The sequence below is a fragment of the Juglans microcarpa x Juglans regia genome, chromosome 2S (assembly GCF_004785595.1).
Source record: "Juglans microcarpa x Juglans regia isolate MS1-56 chromosome 2S, Jm3101_v1.0, whole genome shotgun sequence".
NCBI classification, from domain to species: domain Eukaryota; kingdom Viridiplantae; phylum Streptophyta; class Magnoliopsida; order Fagales; family Juglandaceae; genus Juglans; species Juglans microcarpa x Juglans regia.
In genome coordinates this window covers 13448476-13469190 of record NC_054597.1, presented here as the reverse complement: position 1 = coordinate 13469190, position 20715 = coordinate 13448476, and the positions used below count along the sequence as shown (strand labels likewise).

The window sequence follows — 20715 nt, the reverse complement described above, 5'->3', positions numbered from 1 at the left end:
AATTTTATTGCATGCATGCATGTCTAGTAGTACTGCATCAACACATCAATATATATTTGTTGTAGAACTTATTGCAGTAGTATAAAAATTAAAAAAATTGATAATTTTTTTTTTATCCTTGTGAAATCACTTCAATGATCATATATTGGGTGTCAAAAAATAGATTTTAAAATAATTTTTTTTTCTTGTTTAATTAAACAAAATGTTTTATAATGCATTTAGAGAAAAGAACAGAAAATGCTAATTAATTAGCCCCCTTAATGTTATGGCTCAAAGTTACTGCATGAATATTTTATTTTATTTTTTACTTAGTATTTAAGGAAGTAATTATGAATAAAATTGTATATCTTTTTAACTTTTATAATGATTAAATAAGTTAAAAAATACTTAAAAGAAATGATAAATGATAAATAATATTACTTTTTACAATATTTTACACAATAATATTTTAAAAGAATGGACAAATATTTTTATAAAATACTTTATAAAATAAATATCATTTTATAAAAATATTTTTATTTTATAATATATATTCTAAAATGTATTGTTTGGTATGAAATTATCAGAATTTCGGGAACCACGGCCACAGTACGTCATGCATGCATGTAGCTGCGCCTGGCTCTTCCGATCTTCTCCTGGGCTAAACTGACCAAAACACAAGTATAAATGAATATATATATATATATATATATATATATTTATATATATTTACACGTGCATGACTGTGTTCTTGCATGAAAGTGAATCACGGGTTACAGCCTAAGCATGCACATTAGGTAGCAACAGGCTTTAATTATAGCCGGTAACAATATTAGTTCTGGCGGCCTGCTTTGTCAGGCATTGAAGGAGCTAGCTGACCGATATGCACAAGATCTAATACTCTTGAATTGGTGTGAAAAGGCTGAAAAAGCGTCTCCCTTTGGAGAGAATGGTGCTTATCTTGAAATTTCCCATTTTCAACGTTCAATATTTTATATTTTAATAATTCTTATCTGAATGATCGATTTATCAACATAAATTTGTAAAATGATAGAATTCATCAAATAGACATTATAATAAAATTAATAAAACTTTACAATTTCACATATCGTATCAAACCTATCAATATATAAATTTAAACTTTTTTATTTTATTATTATTATTATTATTTTTTATGTACCAAACATTTCACCTTATAAAAATACATGGCATCAGTCAATATATTTATAAGATCAAGAATATATGTAGCCTGCATGACCGGAAGCTCAAGTAGTAATAGTAGTATTAGCTAGTTAACCCAGACAAGAACGACATCTGTTAAATGCAAGGGGGCAAGGCTCGGCCCTGCCCTCTAAAAAATTAAAAATCTGATCAAGAAACCCCAACCCCAGCATTAGAAAAAATAAATTGTCAAATAACCATTTTTCTTTTGAAAAATAAAAAATAAAAACAATTTTTTTCTATATCCTTATTAGAAGTTAGAATACAAGGTCAAGCTGCACAGGTGAATTAATTCCATGCTCGATCCGACAGTACTGGTTAAAGAGCGATGACGAAGATGATCTCATGCATGCATGCATAATATCAGAAACCTGGCTATATAATTATCAGCTAGCTAGCTCTCCACTTCACAACCAGCCGGTCATCGCGGGTTAACTTGACTGGACAATGCTTTTGACTAGAAAACCTCAATACTCCAAGAAAAACCGCTAAAATATTACCATCATTTAATTTTCGTACGCACTTGCTCGCCACACTCCACATCCCAGCTCCATTTAAAAGCCCCTCAATCCTCCACGCCATTTTGCACCACCTCCCTGGCCGCCTGCTAGCTCGAACTCTCAAACTTCTTGTTTTCATCCTCGATCCAATCAAACGCTGATATGGGTAGCCTTGATTGCTCCGCCGACACCTCCTCCGAATTCAAGCCCTTAGACCCCGAAGATTTCCGAAACCAAGCCCACAAAGTGGTCGACTTCATAGCCGATTATTACAAACAAGTTGAAACCTACCCTGTTCTCACCCAGGTCCAGCCTGACTATCTCCGAGCCCGCCTCCCCCAAACTGCACCATACCTTCCGGAACCGCTGGAGACCATTCTTTCCGACGTAACCAATGACATCATCCCCGGCATGACCCATTGGCTTAGCCCAAACTTCTTTGGGTTCTTTCCGGCCACGGTTAGCACCGCTGCTTTCCTAGGAGAAATGTTGTGCACTTCGTTCAATGCGGTTGGTTTCAACTGGCTTGCCTCGCCCGCAGCCACGGAGCTGGAAATGATAGTTACGGACTGGTTGGCTAACATGCTCAAACTCCCTAACACCTTCATGTTCTCCGGTACCGGTGGTGGTGTCATTCAAAACACCTCGAGTGACGCGATTCTTGTCACTCTCATTGCTGCCAGAGACCGCATGCTACGTACGCGTGGGACTACTGCTACCATCCAAAAGCTAGCGGTATATTGCTCTGATCAGACGCATTCCACCTTCACCAAGGCTGCCAAATTGGCTGGAATATCTCCATGCAACGTCAAGGCTATCCCCACAAACCTTGACACAGCTTTTGCTTTATCCGCTTCAACCCTACGCTTGGCTGTGGAGGCTGACGTGGCATCCGGGTTGGTCCCACTTTATCTTTGTGCTACTGTGGGGACAACTTCAACCACAGCCATCGATCCTCTCCCGCCGCTCTCAGACGTGGCGAGTGAGTTCGGCATGTGGATGCATGTGGACGCTGCGTATGGCGGTAGTGCATGCATTTGTCCCGAGTTCAGGCACTACTTGGACGGGATCGAACGAGTTGACTCACTGAGTATTAGCCCCCATAAGTGGCTGCTCACTTACTTGGATTGTTGTTGCTTGTGGGTGAAGCACCCAAGCCTGTTGGTGCAAGCCCTGAGCACCGACCCGGAGTACTTGAAGAACAAACCCAGTGAGTCCAACTCGGTAGTGGATTATAAGGACTGGCAAGTGGGTACGGGTCGCAAATTCAAGTCGTTCCGGCTATGGCTCGTGCTGCGAAGCTACGGCGTCGCGAGTCTCCAGAGCCACATCCGGTCCGACGTCCGGATGGCCAAGACGTTCGAGGGGCTCGTGAAGTCGGACCCACGTTTCGAAGTCGTCGTGCCGAGGAACTTTGCACTGGTGTGCTTCCGTTTGAACCCATTTTCAGGCGAAGATCCGGGTCATACGGAGGCGTTGAACCGGAAGCTACTCGACTGGGTGAACTCGACCGGGCGAGTTTACATGACTCACACGAAGGTCGGGGGGATGTATATTCTGAGGTTTGCAGTGGGGTCCACACTCACGGAAGAACACCACGTTGCTGCCGCGTGGAATTTGATCAAGGAAGGGGCATATGCTGTTCTGAATAGTACTGATTGACGTTTGACGTGTGACGTGATGCGGCTTGTCTTCCGTGGAAAAGACTCAAACTTCATGGAAGTTTGTTTGTACTTGTTGGATTGTTTGCCCGATGGTGGACAAGTCAAAACACGTAACCTACTCCAGCAATCTTTGAATTTTCTGAGAGACAAGAAAACAAAAACAAAATAAAAGTGTGTTTTGTTCAATTTGTTTCTAGATCTTTTTTGTTTTTTTTTTTATTCGCTGGGCACTTTTTATACCATCTTGGTAGTATTGTGGTAATGTAACTTGGATACTATCTTTCAAAAGATGGCAATAAAGTTGGTTTGGTTGAATTATATAACTGGGATACTATCTTTCTAAGTGAAATACACGACTGACCGTCCATAATCTTGTTTATAATTTAATGTCCATATGAGTCTATGACATGATTTGTTTGGGATTTAAGTACTTCTAATGAATTAAGGATACATTATTAATTAAATCTGAAAGGTGAAAGGGAATCACTATAATGATTAAAATTTTGGTATGCTATATAACTTTTTCTGTCGTAGTACTTTTTAATGGTTATTTATTATTTTTTGACAACTCAAAGCATTAAAGTTGTGAGCATTGCAGTTTCAGTTCTTGTTTTGCTTCATTCACGTGCATAATTTGTTTGATCCTTAACGAAACAAAGTTTTTAAACTGGTCTGAACAAGCCCTGTTTCACCTTGGTGTCCTAGATATTGATTTGACACTCCGAACGGAGAAAAGACTTTATACCACTTTTAGGAAATATCGAACATATTCATTTTTATGTTTATGTTATATAGCAAACAATATTAAGTTAACGCTTCCTGTATATTAGACCGCTAAGAGATTCTTTAAAACTATGGAAGAATGTTTCTGTTTAGCCTATAAATCTCTAGCTGGAACATTAATGGCTAAACTTACACCATGAAATTTGATGATACAAGTGGGCGTAAGCATATCCTTGAAATGTCAAATCTAGCTGCTAAGTTAAAGACTCTTGGGATGAATGTTGATGAATATTTCCTTGTGCATTTTAGTTAGAATTCCTTGCCTCTTTCAATATGGTACCTTTCAAATTCATTATAACACTATTAACGATAAGTGGAATGCAAATGAATTAGGCAGTATGGTTGTTCAATAAGAAGCAAGTCTGAAGCAACAAAGACATCATTCAGTGCTAAATTAAAGACTCTTGGGATTAATGTTGATGAGTCTTTCCTTGCGCAATCTATTTAGAATTCCTTGCCTCTTCAGTATGTGGCATTTCAAATTCATTACAACACTATTAAGGATAAGTGGAATGTGAATGAATTAGCGCCAATATGTTTGTTCAATAAAAGACAAGTTTTAAGCAACAAGGACATCATTTAGTAGTTCACTTCATAAGATGAAGAGCCAACAAAAAGTGGAAGAAGCCTAAAAGGAGAAAAAGGGTAGAACAACCACAACAAAATGGGTCTCCTCAAAGAATCAAGGCTCATGAGAGGGGACAAAACAATATTAAGTATTGTTTCTGTTAAAGTTTGGGCATGTTCAGAAAGATTTCCATAAATGTAGGATATGGCTCGAAAAGAAAGGCAAGCATTTAGCTTGTGTATGTTTTGAATTCAATCTGACTGAAATTCCTTCCAACTTTTGGTGGATTGACTCGAGTTCTAATGTTCATGTTTCTAAATTGATTGAGGGCTTCCTTGCAAACTAGATCATAGAGCTAAATCAAAACTTTATAGTCATGTGAAATGTAGTTAAAGTTCTCGTTGTGGCCATTGAGACTTGTAAGGGGTTTCTCCTCCCTTTCCTAATGGGCCTGAGAGGAGAAACTACAGGAATAAGAAACGAAGGCCCAGTCCAGAACAAATAGCCTCCTCGGCTCGTCCCATTAGTAGATGCAACCCCCATGTGGGAGCATACTGTAGGGGGATGGAACTCGTCGTCCTAGAGATCTGTTGAGCAACGTCTAACCCTTGAGTACCTATCCACATGAAACGAGTGGGAAATAAGGAGGACCCTCGATCCTATGATAAGGTGATATTGACAGACCACTGACGACACCAGCATGATAAGGCAAATCAGAGAACCACGCCACATTAGTGACACCATTATCGAGCTACAAGCCACAGTAATGATGCCGTTGCAGAGGCACGTTACATTAAAGAACTATGACAAAAAGAACAGTAAAAAGGGCATGGACTCCACGAGGGTAGGCACGATTTGTCCCCCTAGGCTTCTGGTATAAATAGCAATTTCCAGATACGAGAAAATTCTTTGATCTCTAAACTCTCTCATTATTTACAAAATTCCAAAGTACTCTACTAACTTTGGCATTGGAGACTCCCCGGCCCCAAGACCACCATTTTCCAGTTTCTTTCTTCTCTATTTTTGCAGGCCCAGTTTTGAAGACCTGAGTTGCTGGAACCTACCCAAGAAATGTACGAAACATGATGTTAACAAGACTCTGCGTATATACTTTGATATTGAATGTTAACTAGATTTGTTTTAGACACTTTATGTTCCTCCTTTTTCTTGTAATTTGGCCTCTTTGTTGAAACATGATATTGAAGGTTTTACATTTTGCAATAGAAGTTCAAATTATTTAAAATAATCTCTTTTGTTAGTTTTTAAAATTTATGCCAATGTTTGTATAAATTAAATCGCAATAGTTGTTTTGCTGAAAGTCTTGTAACCCTACATCATAATATTGGAACGAAACATAACCTGATCAATGAAAGTTATTCTATTTTGTGGCATAACTGTTTGAGTCATACATCTAAAGAAATAATGGAGAGATTACTAAAAGATGAGAGTTTGCCAAACCTAGGATTTACTGATCTCGATTTATGTGGATTATATTAAGCGAAAACAAACTAAACACACAAAGAAATGTGATACAAGAAGTGGAGGACTACTTGAAATTGTCCATATAGACATTTTCAGACTTTTTGACTCTTCATCTCTTCATATAGAAAATTAGTTTATCATCTTTATTGATGACATTTTACATTAGTGTTATGTCTATTTGTCCGATAAAAAAACTCGAGCGATGGACGGCCTAAAGTTATACATTGTTGATGTTGAAAGACAATAAAATAGAAAAGTGAAAACTCTCAAATTAGATAGTGGCTGTGAAAATTATGGAAGGTACAATGGATTGGGTCATGCTTGGCGTATTTTCCTTGAAAAGCATGGTCTATGTGCATAATACACTATACCAGGATGGGTTAGTAGAATGGAGTAGCTGAAAGGTGAAATTATCATTAACGGATATTGTTAGGAGTATGTTAAGTAATTCCTCTTTATCCATTTCATTGTGGGTGGAAGGCCTTGAAACTATTCTTTATTTATTTAATTGGGTTCCAACTAAAACAGTTTGAAATATTTCTATTGAACTATGAACAAGAAGGAAACTAAGTTTGAGGCTTTTGCATGTTTGGGGTTGCCTAGCGGAGGCTAGATTTTATAATTCATGTGAAAATAACTTGGATTTCAAAACCATTATTGGTTATGTTATTGCCATCCAGAAAAATCTAAATCATATAGGTTTTACTGTTCTACTCATAGTACGAAAATAGTTGAAAACGGTATTGTCAGATTTATTGAAGAATGGCGAGATCAATTGAAGTGATGAACCATGAAATATAATTGTCTAAGAGGTACAAGTCCCATTATCCATAACTTCTCATGGAAGTTATTGTTTCGACAATTGTGGATTCATTTGTCAACATTGAACATCCAATTAATGATCAATAATTCCGTGATCAGATTATAACCAACGAATCAATTATCTAGGAACCACAAGAAATAGCATTAAGGAACTCTCAAAGGGAGCATATATTTGCTATTTCTAATGATTATTTGGTTTATTTACAAGAATTTGATTATGATTTTTGGACATATAAAGATCTGGTTTCAATTTCACAAGCTATTGGCAGTAGTAATGCTAATAAATGGATTGATGCCATGATGAGTGAAAATCAACTGACCAAAACAATGTTTGGGGATTAGCTAAGCTAAAATCTGTTGGAAGTGGGACTTCAAGTCTAAAAAAATATAAAACTAGGCTTATGACCAAAGTTTTCACTCAGAAATGTGGCATTAACAATAAAGAAACATTCTCTCATGTACCCAAAAACCCAATTAGAATCATTTTGGCTTTGGTAGCCAATTTTAATTTGGAATTACATCAAATGGATATGAAAAAGGGTTTTTAATGGGAGTTTAGAAGAAAATGTCTATATGGATCAACTTTAAAGCTTCTCGATAAAAGAAAAAGAACACGTGATTTACAAATTAAACAAGCTTTAGAAAGTGTTATCTGAAGTTCAATGATACTGTTACTTTGTTTGGAATTAAGGAAAATATCGTTGATTGGTGTATATAGCTGAAAGGTAATGAGAACAAGTTTATACCTATAATTTTATATATTATATTTTGACGATATATTGCTTGCTAGGAATGCTTTTGGTTTGTTGCTCGAAACTCAAAAATTTCTCTCTAAGAATTTTAAAATGATAGATATGGGTGAGGCAGCTTACATGAATGTAATATATTGCCCGTTATGTTATGGTACTGGTGCATGCTATTTATTTATGTCATTATCACTACAACAAATTTAACTTCTTGGGACGAACCCTAAAAGTCATTTTTTGGGACAAAATTTAAATTTCTTCCCAAAAAATTGATGACTTTACAAAACCGTTCGACCGTATAAATATCCATTCGAACGGTATTTTCCGTGATGAATTAATTCATCTCAAAAAGTTTTTTTCGTTCGAACGGAAAAAAATCCGTTCAAACATAAAAATCTTGGCAGGGAAGTAATTTATTATGCCGGGGGAAGTTCAAAACCGTTCGAACGATAATTATTTTTGTTCAAACTGAAAATATTTGGTGGCAAAACCTTGTAGAAAAGTTTCTAAACTGTTCTAACGTATAATATTAATCTCGATACGTAACTCAAAATATAAAAAATATATATCATTTATACAAATTCATTAATTAATTTTATATAATTAATTTAAAAATATTTTAACGATTTCTTTTATGTTAAATAAGATTTTTAGTTAAATAAATATTATCAGCTGTACATCACATAATATAAATCAATAATTACTTCAGAAAAGATAAAATGTTTAATTTACAACTAAAGCAAATTATCAAAACACCATATATACTGCCCATAACTATAACAAAAGAAATAAAAAATAGAAACTACTGTGATGCGAGGTCTCTGCACACATCCTCAATTGTAGCTAATTGTATCTCTACTTATGTCAGTCGAGTACTGAGCCTGACTTTAGTTGCATTATTGGCATTAATCTCTGTACATAACTCATTAATTTCTGTACGTAACTTAGAGACGCTAGCAGTAATCTCTGTGCGCAACTCATACATGACGGTATGCATTGCATCAATCAACACTAAAGTGTTATGCCGATCTCAACAGGTAGTATGTCGGCCATCTCCTCGTGAGTAAATGTGCGTGATGCCTCCACCTATGTAGATGCCTCACCAGCCGATACTTCAGTATCTCTCGACTGTGCATCTCTCTGAATATCAGCCTTGTCAGGAACATGTCTACGAAAATGAAATCTCGAGTGTCCCGTGCTTTGTGACAGGTGGTGCTATTGATCGGTCCCATCGGCTCTCGTGCACACTCGGCAACTTTTGGCAAGACCCAGAATGTAGCAAAAGTCGACTGATCAGGATCCCAAATGACAGTATATCTGTCGTAATGTACCAAGCCTTTGATCGAATCCTCTCAAATATATACTCCACGAGATCGATCGGAATACCACGAGCGACCTGTAACATAAATCTCGCTCAATCCATGCCAACCTCGGTCTTGTGCTGTCAAGGGTCAATATTGTTGGCGATGATCAAATTCATGATCTTGAAGAAAGAAGATAAATTTGCCTGCCTAATGCTCTTCATCCCGTCGTACACTAGAGCATTTGGACCAACAATCAAGTCTCTAACTGATAGGCATTGACCAGCCTAGGAATACTGAGATATGTAGCGAGTAGGTCCGCTAAAAATGTAACAGGAGCCCCTCGAACATAGATCCTCAGCAACGATATTAATGTAGGAAATGAGTTCCACTTCTTCTTCTCACTGAACTAAAATTGGTGTTCAACCACGATCATTGAATACTGATGGGAGGGAATGAGCCTCCCATATAAGAGTCACAAAATTAGACAGTTTCACCTACCGCTCAAGTAAAACAGCCCGCTCTCGAACTGTTTGGATGGAAGGTTTCCTTGATCTACCATGTTTACGGCCCCTATAAGCCGTTATTATGATTATGAAATTTTAAAAATAAAATATATATTCAACATTAGTGATAAAATCTAATATGAGAAAAGATATACAAAATAATATACTAATAGCAATTTGATAGAACAATTTCATAAAACGGTGAAAATAATTTAATTAGCTAATACAAAGTAAATCGTTTGAACGTAATATAAAGTGGTCGAACGACAATTTTTATGTTCAAACGACAAAAAAAGTGGTCGAATGGAAACAAGTTCAAACCGTTCGAATGTTTAAAAAGGTGTTCGAACGGTAGGTTAAACTCGTTTGAACAAAAAAATGATCAAGCTCACCCATAGCTGAGTCAACTCAGCGGCCATGAAAACACTTAAAAATACATCAATTCCGTGGGTTTCTTCGACAAAACATATACTACTTTTCATTTCTAAACATCTTATGGTGGATTTATGGTGTTCTACGGTGACTATTGATGAAAAAATACAATATTTCTAGAGAAAACGAATAAAACCATAAAAATAAATGGTAAAATAACTTTTAAAGTGCATACATTCACTTAGGAGGAAGAGTGTTTGACGTAGGTGGTGATGGGCATTCAAACGTTGAATATCGTTTTCAAACGGTGGGGACGACGGTGTCCGAGAAAGTTCTGCCCGTGATAAGTTATATATGCAGAATCGTTCGAACGGTTTTAAATTACTATTCGAACATGATTTACTGTTCGACCGTATTTGTTTCAATTTCAGTAAAAATTTATATTATAGTTTATTATATTTATAATCCCATAATTTAATATAATATATATACTATTATAGTAGATTATATATACTGTAATATATATATGTAATGTTATAGTATATTATAATATATATATATTGTGATAGTATAATACTTTAAATGAAAACATAATAACTATATATATTTTATCATTATCATAGTATAATAGTAATATATTATAATACTTTTCTATCAAAGTATTATATATGATAATATATATATATATATATGATAGTATATAGTACTATATATATGAGTTTATACTTAACTAATATATATCATACAATATATTCCATTATACCAAAGGCGTATATCCCAGGTATAATATAATAAGATATTAATAGAATAGTAATGTATTAAAAATTATTAAAGGCGGTAAGACCGGCCATATGCATGATAGCAAAGTAGGCAGGCGGTATAACCGACCATATTTATGAGGGAAAAAAAATTAAAGAAAAGAGATATGAAATAAACTTCTTCATTAAAAATATAATACTTACAAGGAGATTAATTCTCAAAGGAGTTGGGAGCTGAAGACATGAGGGAAGGACGATTGAAGATTTACAAAGAGAGGAGGACAGGACTTGGACTGGAGAGGTTTGGGCGAGAGAGGAAGGGATATCAGATTAGAATTCTGAATGCCCTTCTTGCCTCGTGAACCCCTTTATATAGACACTAAAACAGTAACTTTAATAATACATGAACAGTACCGGCCGTTATAAGAACAGTATTAGCCGACGCTAAAGACAAACACAGTACCGGCCGACATTAAAGACAAGAACAGTGTCAGCCGACGCTAAAAACAAACATAGTACAGAACACATAATCTAGTACAGAATTATTTGTCGCTTTGTTGGGCAATAATCTGTCGCGAATAACTTTTTAGAGGGATAATATCTGCATGTCATGCTGGTTAGTCAGATAATAATTTTTTGGAGTCACAAATTCTGAGGATCAAAATTTGCTAATTCCAGTTCAAACTGATCTTGAGAATCCATCAATTGTACCGGATGGTAAGGTGAATAATTTTGAGAAGGAGATGCAGCTTGGTTGCCTTGAGATTGAGAGGCCTGTTGAGAATGAGAGGCCTGATGGGCTGGTGATAATGCGGGTTGCTGTGGTGGAGTTAATCTGGGTTGTGCTTCTTCTTCATCGTCACTGTCTGATATTTGTGACATTACTTCAGCTAATTTTTTCAAATCCTTTTTGTTTGTAATGGATGCCAATTGTGCTTGAAATCTGCTTCGCTGGACTAGGACTTCCGGAGCTTTGGTAACTTTTGAAAACATCTTCAGTACATGATCATAATTGTATTTTTCCCACCATTTGATGGAAACTTGACGGGCTAGGAACATAATGGTTTTGAGAGAGGGATGAGGTTTGATAACGTATTCCCATTTCATAATCCAATTTAATTTTGTTTTGAGAAAGAAGAGCAAGAGGGGTGAGCAATGGTTTAATGCTGGTGGGCTGTCATTCTGTGAGATGAAATTTTGGAGACTTTCCTGAAGGGGAAGAGGAAGGAAAAGAGGTTCAGGTCCATAATATTCCCACCATAATGAGAACCATTTCGGGAGTGTTTTAATTTCCTATAGTTTATCAAAATGAAAGAACCATGAATGACGCAAATTTTTGTTTTGTTTTAAAATCATTTTTGTCCATGCTTGCTGATAATCGTAATAATCACAATAAGAAGGATCATAGGGATGAGAGAATTTTCTTGTCAAGTAGGGATTTTTTTCCCATTGTTCCAGTGTGAGAACTTGCTTAATAGTAACTTTATGAAAAGCAATGATTGGAGACGCTGGTGGAGAAGGTTGAGTTTGAAGGGAACAAGGAATTTCTGAGAGAATAATTGAGTCAGTATCTACTAATATAAATTCATAAAAATGCTGGGTTTTCTTAATGTTTTGTGGAACATAATGCTAGTCCGGTAGGAGAAAGGCATCAAGTAATTTCTGAGGGTCAGACAGATGTTGTATTTCAGATTCAATAGGAAAGACCGGATGCCAATGAGATTTGATAATAATAGGAGATGAAGAAGGTTGAGATAATAATGGAGGATTAATAATTTGGGAAGGAGAAGGAGGAGAAACAGCTTTGGAATAGGTTGGTAATTTTGGAGAGACTAATGGTGAAAATGGATTGTAAGAGGGTCTAATATTTTGTGGTAATGATCCCAATACCGTATAAGGTCTTGGAGTTGCAGAAGGACAAGGTGAAGGATAGGGAGGAGATGGCAGCAGTGCGTATGAAAATTTGGACTTTATTTTGGACTTTGAAGATGACATGATTTTCCCTGTAAGAATTCTCGGGATAGAAAATCAGGAAGAGAATTAGATTCTCCTTTAATATGCTCAATATCAAAATAAAAAATACTTAATATAGCTTGCCATCTGGCAAATATTTGTTTGGCAGCCAGGTTTTTCACATGTTTAATTAAAACTTCCTTGGCTGATTTGCAATCTATTCTAAGCAAAAACTTTTGATTCAACAAATCATCTTGAAGTTTAGAAATACATAATACAATAGCTAAAATTTCTTTTTTAATAGTAATATAATTCTTTTGAGTAGGATTCCAACATCCTGAATGGAATCGAACTATTTGTTCCGAGTTGGATGATAATTTTTGTTTCATAATTCCTCCGTATCCTATATCAGAGGCATCTGTTTCAACAATTTTAAAAGTATGAGGAGATGGAAGCCCTAAGCATCGTAATTTCTTAATATGAGCTTTAATCTGTTTTATAATACTAGTATGTTTTTCTGTCCAAGGGAGTGGATTCTTTTTTAATCTTTTAAATAATGGTTTACATAATGGTCTGAGAGATTGGTAAAAATCTGCAACATAGTTGAGACTTCCTAGAAATCTTTGTAATTGATTTTTATCTTTTATTTCATCTGGAAATTTATCAGCAAATTCTATTGCTCTACTAATTGGTGTAATAGTTCATTGATAAATTTCATGTCCGAGGAATCTAATTTTCTCTTGGAATAGTTTTATTTTTGATGAGGAGACAACTAATCCATTTTGTTTGATAACTTGAACAAAAATATTTAAATGTTTCCAATGTTGTTCAATAGATGAAGAAAATATTAATACATCATCTATATACACTATTGAAAAATAAGTGAATGGAATAAAGATTTCGTTCATAATATTTTGAAATTTACTAGGGGCATTTTTTAATCCAAAGGGCATAACATTCCATTCAAAATGTCCAAAGGGGACTGTGAAAGCTGTTTTATATCGATCTTTTTCAGCGATTTGGATTTGCCAAAACCCACTTTTCATGTCGAATTTTGAAAATATTGTAGCATTATATAGTCGGGATAATAAATCTTTTTTATTAGGAATTGGGTATCTAATCCATTGTAATACCTTATTTAAAGGTTTATAATTTATTACTAAACGAGGAACTCCTCTTTCTAATTCTGCCTGTTTTTGGACATAAAAGGCAGCACAACTCCATGGTGATTTACTTTTCCTTATTAATCCTTTTGTTTTTAAATCATTAATTTCTTTTTTACAATATTCTAGTAATTCGTTATTCATTTGGATGGGTCTAGCCTTAGTTGGAATGTTTTTCTCAGAAAATTCTTTTTCATAGGGTAATTCTACTATGTGTTGTTTTCTATTCCAGAAGGCATTGGGTAGGTTAGCACATATTTCGTTTTCAATTGTAATTTTGAAATTATCAATTTTTTGGGTTAATAATGGGTCTTTTAACTGTTCTCGAATTCTTTTATATTTTAATTCTTGTTTTAAGAAGTTTATTTGGTTTTCCTTTCTTCTAATTTTATTTTTTGTTAAGAAATTAATTTTTCTGGTTAATGAAATTTTCTTTAAAGAGTTAATTTCTTTTGGTACTGGGGGAAATATGAACTTAAAGTGTATCTCTTGTCCAAGTATTTTAGTAGAGATTCCTTCTTCTGTTACAGAGAAAGGGTAAAGTAGTGCAAGAAAGGGATTTCCTAAGATTACTTTGGTATTAATATTTTTTACTAAAATGAACGTTGTTTTAAAGCAAAGTCCATTATTACATATATGTGCATTGGATAATTTATAATTTATATTTAATTTTGTTCCATTGGCTTGGGATAATGTTTCTCTTGTTTTTTCAAAATATTTAGAAGGTATTAATCCCTCTTGTATACAATTTAAGTCTACTCCTGTATCTAATAGGGCAATTGTAGTAAAAGAGAATTCTTGATTAATTGAAACTGTTACTTCAACATACCATTTTTGAAAATTTATCTTATTAAGAATATTAATGAAATTGCCCGTTTCATCTAATGTTGAACATTCTCCCTGTTCAATATTATGTTTTTCTTCATGGAAGTTTTTCCCATTTTTCTCTATTTTTAATAATATAATTTCTTGTAATAGTTGTTCGTTTGAAACTTCTAATTTAAGATTGGATGTTTTTAAATTTCTAATTTTCTGTTTTATCTCATTGATTTCTTGTTGTATATCTTGAATCGTAATTTTCTGTTTATCAGTTTTAAATCTACTTATTATTTCTGAAAAATTGTAAGGTGTTAAGGATGAAGTTATTGTAGTATTTTGATTATTAAATGTATCTTTTAATTTTTCTAAATAATCTTTTCTTTCTTGAGGGTTGTTGATTTTGTCTATTAATTCTAATATAATGTCTTCTTGTTTCGAAAGTACATTAATGGTTTTGTTACAAATACAATTATCCTTACTTAGACAATTACAGATATGTACTTCATCTTCTTCTAATTCACTATCAGAAGATTGTTCTGAAGAGCTTGGTTCTTTTAATTGATAAATTTCTTCTTCTTCTGAAGAACTAACCTCATCTTCACTTGAATTTATTATAAAAATGTCCATTAATTTATCTTTTAGTGTTTCGGGTATATCTAATTCATTAATTTGTTGTTTGACTTTACAGTTTGATTTGTAATGTCATATTTTTCCGCATTTATAACAAACAATCTGCTTTTTCTTTTTATTAGTCTTTTTAGGATTTTTTAGTGGCTTATTATATATTTGTTTATCTTTTATCTTTTTATAAGGTTTTCTGTATTTTCGTTTTTTATTGGAATAATTGTTATAAACTCTTTTTCCCTTTTTGTGTCTTCTTGAGGGAGCTAATAAAGGAGTGTAACCAAATTGTTCACAAAAAGTACCTAATTCTTTTCTAGCAAACTTCTTTTCTTTCTCCATTTGCTTTTTTAATCTTAAATCATTGCACATAGTTAATCCAGTTCTATTAATCTTACTTATTATATCACCATATGTAAGATTATGAAAATCAATAGTACCGTCTGATCTTAATAATGATTCTCGTACCTTTTGGGCGAAGTAATATGGAAGTCCGGCTATGAACTTTTCCTTCCAGTATGACTGTTGACAATCATTTCTGATCATAACTTTAGTTAGAAATACATCTTTATACCAACGGAAATCAGATAATTGAGGGTATTTAAGATTAATCAATAAATCACTAGTTCTTTCTTTAAATTAAACGGGATCACCTACAAAGTGTTTAGTTAATGCATATATTAATGTATTGACAGCATCTTCTAGGGGTAAATCATTTTCCGTTTTAATTATTTGCATATTTTCATCATATTTATCGGCTGTTAATATGCGTGACCTTTCGTCATATGAAAGATAATGATCCCACCAACCCTTTAGTTGGCTAGTAAATCCTGTAACAATAATGTGTGCTACCTGATGATTAGTTTTTCTGTTACTTTTATAGACGTTGGCTACCATAATCATTTCTTGAAAATGATTTAGTATTTCGTATTCAGATAATCCGTCTATATTCCATTCGTATAATACATCTGGTGCGAAGGCTGATCTTACTATATGTTCTCTTTCCTCGAATTGCATATCCGGTGGAGTAGGTCTGGGATACCAATTACGAGTAATAGAGACATGATGTTTTGAATCTCTAGCCGAAAAGTTATTAACATGATCTCCTCTAATCTTGTTTATCTGTAAATCTAGATTTTTAAATTGGTTTTCGATATTACTAATTTCAGAGTCAGATATTACGGGTGAGTCTATTTTGCTTAATACATTAATATGTGGTTGTTTTGAGGTGGTGGCAGTGTTACTAATAGTTAATTTTTCTAATTTACTAGAGATCTGTTCCAATAAATCATTTTTGTTTTTGGAAAATATCGATTTTAAATGGGATGGAATTTCGTGGGGAACAAATAAGGGAGTTTCTTCTATTTCTTTAATAGTGGGTTTTATAGGAGATATTTGGGTTTCAATCCTTTCGAATTGCTTACCCATGATTTTTAGATATAAATTAGTATAATTGTTTTGTTGTATTATATTATCAAGGTTTTTTTTCAGTATTTGCAATATTATTTTTTTTATTGGTGTAGCCAGAATTTGAGTATTCCTTTGATTGTACTTGATGGCTTCAAAAGGGGGGTATTCTTCATAAATAATTTGGTTATTTTCTCCTCTAATCCATTGATTAGTAGTTCTGTTTATGGTAGATAATTGGTTTGATTTATATATCTCAAACCATGTAGAGAAAGGAATATTGATCTGTATTTTCTCTAAATTTTCGTAATATTTTTCTTGAATATAATCTCTTTCTATTTTTGTAAAGGTTGAGAAAAATGTTATTCTTTTGTGACCATTTTCTTTTTTCATATAATCTTGTTTGAGATATTCTTTGTTAATTTTAAATTCTTCTTTATTCAGGGTATATATTTGGACATAATCTCCAACTACTTGAGAATACGTTGGAGAAGAGGGTTCTTTTTCAGGATTATGGGATGTAGATGCTCTATCAGGATGACTAATAGCATATACTGGTGTATCAATAATGTTTCCAGGGATGATCCCTCGAATCTGGGTGTCAAGATTTTGGGATCTGGTATCAAAATTTTGAGATCTATTTCTAGAAATTGATGTAAGAATAGATCTGGGTGTATGATAACTGGAAGGTGCTGGAGAGGAATAATGTGAGAAAGATCTTCTGAAAGGCTGAAAAGCTATTTGAACCGTCCCATCCGTTTTTTGATCTATATATTCGAGATTATCTTTAGAATTATTTTCTATCTTGGGTGTTGGAGTGATATTTTCTAATTGCCATTCATTAGGAAGTGTGACTTGATTCCAATTGATTTGTTTAGGAATTTGTATACTAGAATTTTGTGTGCTAGATTGTAATAATAATGTATATCCTTTAGGGCTAGTAATTAGAGCTTGTGGTTCTAATGTTGTTTTCATTAATTTATAATGAATCCTGTAAACTACTGTTAAAGCATGTGACCCTTTCATCATTTGATAGCCATTTGTTTTAATATTTAGTATTAAGGCGTGTAAAATGTTACCATCAAATAATGATAAAGAATAATTGGGATAACAGTTAAAATAGACCGGTCCTTGGAACAAGCTGGATTCTACCATTCCAAGTAATGAATCATGAAAGTTATAATGTCTTCCGTCTCTTAAACAAAGCAATACTGAGGTATTTAAGCCGTTTCGAGTGAGTGGTTTTATAGCTACTTGTACTAATCCAATATGAATAAAAGAATAATTTTACTTTTTGTGTTGATCAATAGCCTTTTTTGTTAAGAGATGTAATGATTCATAGTCATTATTTAAAATAATAGTTTTCTCTACTGTTTTAATTGTATAATTTGTAAGGAATGAAAATTTAGAAGAAAAAGTTGAGATTTTATATATTTGATTTTTTGGAACATCGGGAATTGTCCAATCTTGTATATTTCTTTCTATATCTAAAATACTATAGTCTTCTTGATTAATATTATCAGATTCTATAGGGATGCTAGTGGTAGATTCATTAGGTTTGAATAAAGAATTCATTGATTCAGATTTTCAACAAAAATTTCCTATTTCCAAAGAGAAATAAGTAGATTAAGAACTTGAGGGAACACCACCGGGACCACCCTTAGAGCCCTCTGGCTTAAATGGGCTGACCATCGGTTTTTCTTGGCTTACCAACACAAGCTTCCCAATATACATTTTTCTCTCTAGTTATGGGTTTATCTTTGTAAAATTTGTATCAATGATTCCTTTACTCTTTTTTTTTTTATTTTTTTTATTTTTATAAAGCAAGTATTTTTAGATGGTTTCTTATGGCATTAATTTCTTTTCTAAGGAAAGTGCAGTCAGCTTCATAGTATTCTATTGCAGACTGCCTACTTTGATATACATGATATTTAGTCATCATTAATGTATAATTTTGCCTCAAGATTTGTAGATCCATTCTTAAATTATATTCTGTACATTTTAACTCATACAAATCGCGAAATCCAGTACTATGAGCATAATAAAAATCCATCGTAAATATCAGGAAAATAAGATAGAAATATCAATAGCAATAAAATAGTAATAACAATACTAAACGAAATATGTGCTAACCTACCCAATGCCTTCTGGAATAGAAAACAACACATAGTAGAATTACCCTATGAAAAAGAATTTTCTGAGAAAAACATTCCAACTAAGGCTAGACCCATCCAAATGAATAACGAATTACTAGAATATTGTAAAAAAGAAATTAATGATTTAAAAACAAAAGGATTAATAAGGAAAAGTAAATCACCATGGAGTTGTGCTGCCTTTTATGTCCAAAAACAGTATTATATATGATAATATATATATATATATATATGATAGTATATAGTACTATATATATGAGTTTATACTTAACTAATATATATCATACAATATATTCCATTATACTTTACTATATATGTTATATATGATACTGTACAACATATATAGAGTATAGATTACAAATATACTATCATCTTATAAATTTCTCTATACTTTATTATATGATCTTAGTATATTTGAGGCTATATATATGTGAGTATATATTACTAATACATATGATCTTATATTTTCCTTTATACTTTAGTATAGTATAATATATATGATACTATATATATTATAGTTACAAACTCTGTCCCCGACAGAGAAATAGTAACCAAACGACAAAACCCATACCCCGACTACACGGAGTAGGGTGCACCAACCCCATACACCGCCTAAGTGGAGAGGATACATCACACCGTTCGGACCAAGGTCCGAATAGACAACATTTTTAGATTTTTTATTATTCAAAAAAAGAAAAACAGGACACGAAAATAAAATACAATGAAAAACTACTGTAGCAAACAGAAAAGAATAATGCTCCACGCGGCTACGGTGGCGCGTGCCTAGGAGAAATCCACCGACTGATCTTGGAAGATCCGGACTCACATACTCGAGTGGCGCCGCGCGTGACAACGGCAGATGGCCTCCTGGTGTCGGGAGAGAGCCACTCGCCGAACATCTCCGAGATCTTTTGGCCGCGCGTGCCAGCAATTCGCCGCTCCGATTGGCGAGTTGCTCGACTGAGCGGCAAGTTACTCCGTCGAGCATGTCCTGTTGTATTATCTTTTGTGCACGACGGATCCTTTAGACCTGGTCTTTAGAGATCTGTCGTTTGGACTAGACTATGTCAGCCACGGAAGTGTGCTGGGGAGCTATTAACGTTTGTAACTGACTTTTTTAAGTCAAAGTTGTATGTTCTTTATGAGTAAAATGTGATCCCTTTTATAAAAAATATATATATATATATATTATACTTAGAATAGATTACTATATATATGATAGTATATCTTACTATATATATGATAGTATATATTACTAATACATATGATCTTACAGTTTTCATATAATGATGAAAATAATATATATATTATTTAAACATTAAGATGATGTCTTCGACTGGTTCCCGTAAAACGTTTGAAGGCTTTATTCATGTTTGAACTTATGGAAAAAGATTCGAACGATTTATTGCAGTAGTGAGAAAATATCCCGCCAATTAATGACTCTTAATTACCGTTCGAATGTCTTTTGTCATTGTTCGAAAGGTTTATTTCAGTAGTGGAAAAATATCCCCTCAATTAATGACTCTAGATTGCCGTTCGAATGTCTTTTGTCATCGTTTGAACGGATTATTGCAATGGTGGGAAAATATCCTTCCAATTAATGACTCTGGATTACTGTTCGAATATCCTTTGTCATCATTCGAACGGTTTATTGGAGTGGTGGGAAAATATCCTGCCAATTAATGACTCTGGATTACCGTTTGAATGCCATTTTTTCTATTCGAACGTGTTGAAGAAATTTGTGCAGGCGGAAAAATTGGCGCTATGAAAATTTTTCACGTTCGACTACAATTTATTTACGTTCGAACGATTAGTATGAACTTATAATCTTCCCGCATGCCATCAGTCCCTCATTTTTTTCTCATATTTCCCCTCTTCTCATTTTTCTCTCCAAAAT

The 20715-nt window shown here is 33.8% G+C and overlaps 1 protein-coding gene across 1 annotated transcript; it reads left to right on the top strand.

Annotated features, from left to right (window-relative positions):
• Nucleotides 1-1377: 1377 nt before the first annotated feature.
• LOC121253251 (tryptophan decarboxylase TDC2-like) lies at nucleotides 1378-3683 on the top strand. The gene has a single exon (XM_041153243.1). It carries the CDS (start codon nucleotides 1863-1865, stop codon nucleotides 3360-3362), a length of 1500 nt encoding a protein of 499 aa, XP_041009177.1. The 5' UTR covers nucleotides 1378-1862; the 3' UTR covers nucleotides 3363-3683.
• The last annotated feature ends 17032 nt before the right edge of the window (nucleotides 3684-20715 follow it).

Excerpts from the sequence above, each read along its gene's own strand:
- LOC121253251 (XM_041153243.1), top strand. The coding sequence starts at position 1,863 with ATGGGTAGCCTTGATTGCTCCGCCGACACCTCCTCCGAATTCAAGCCC.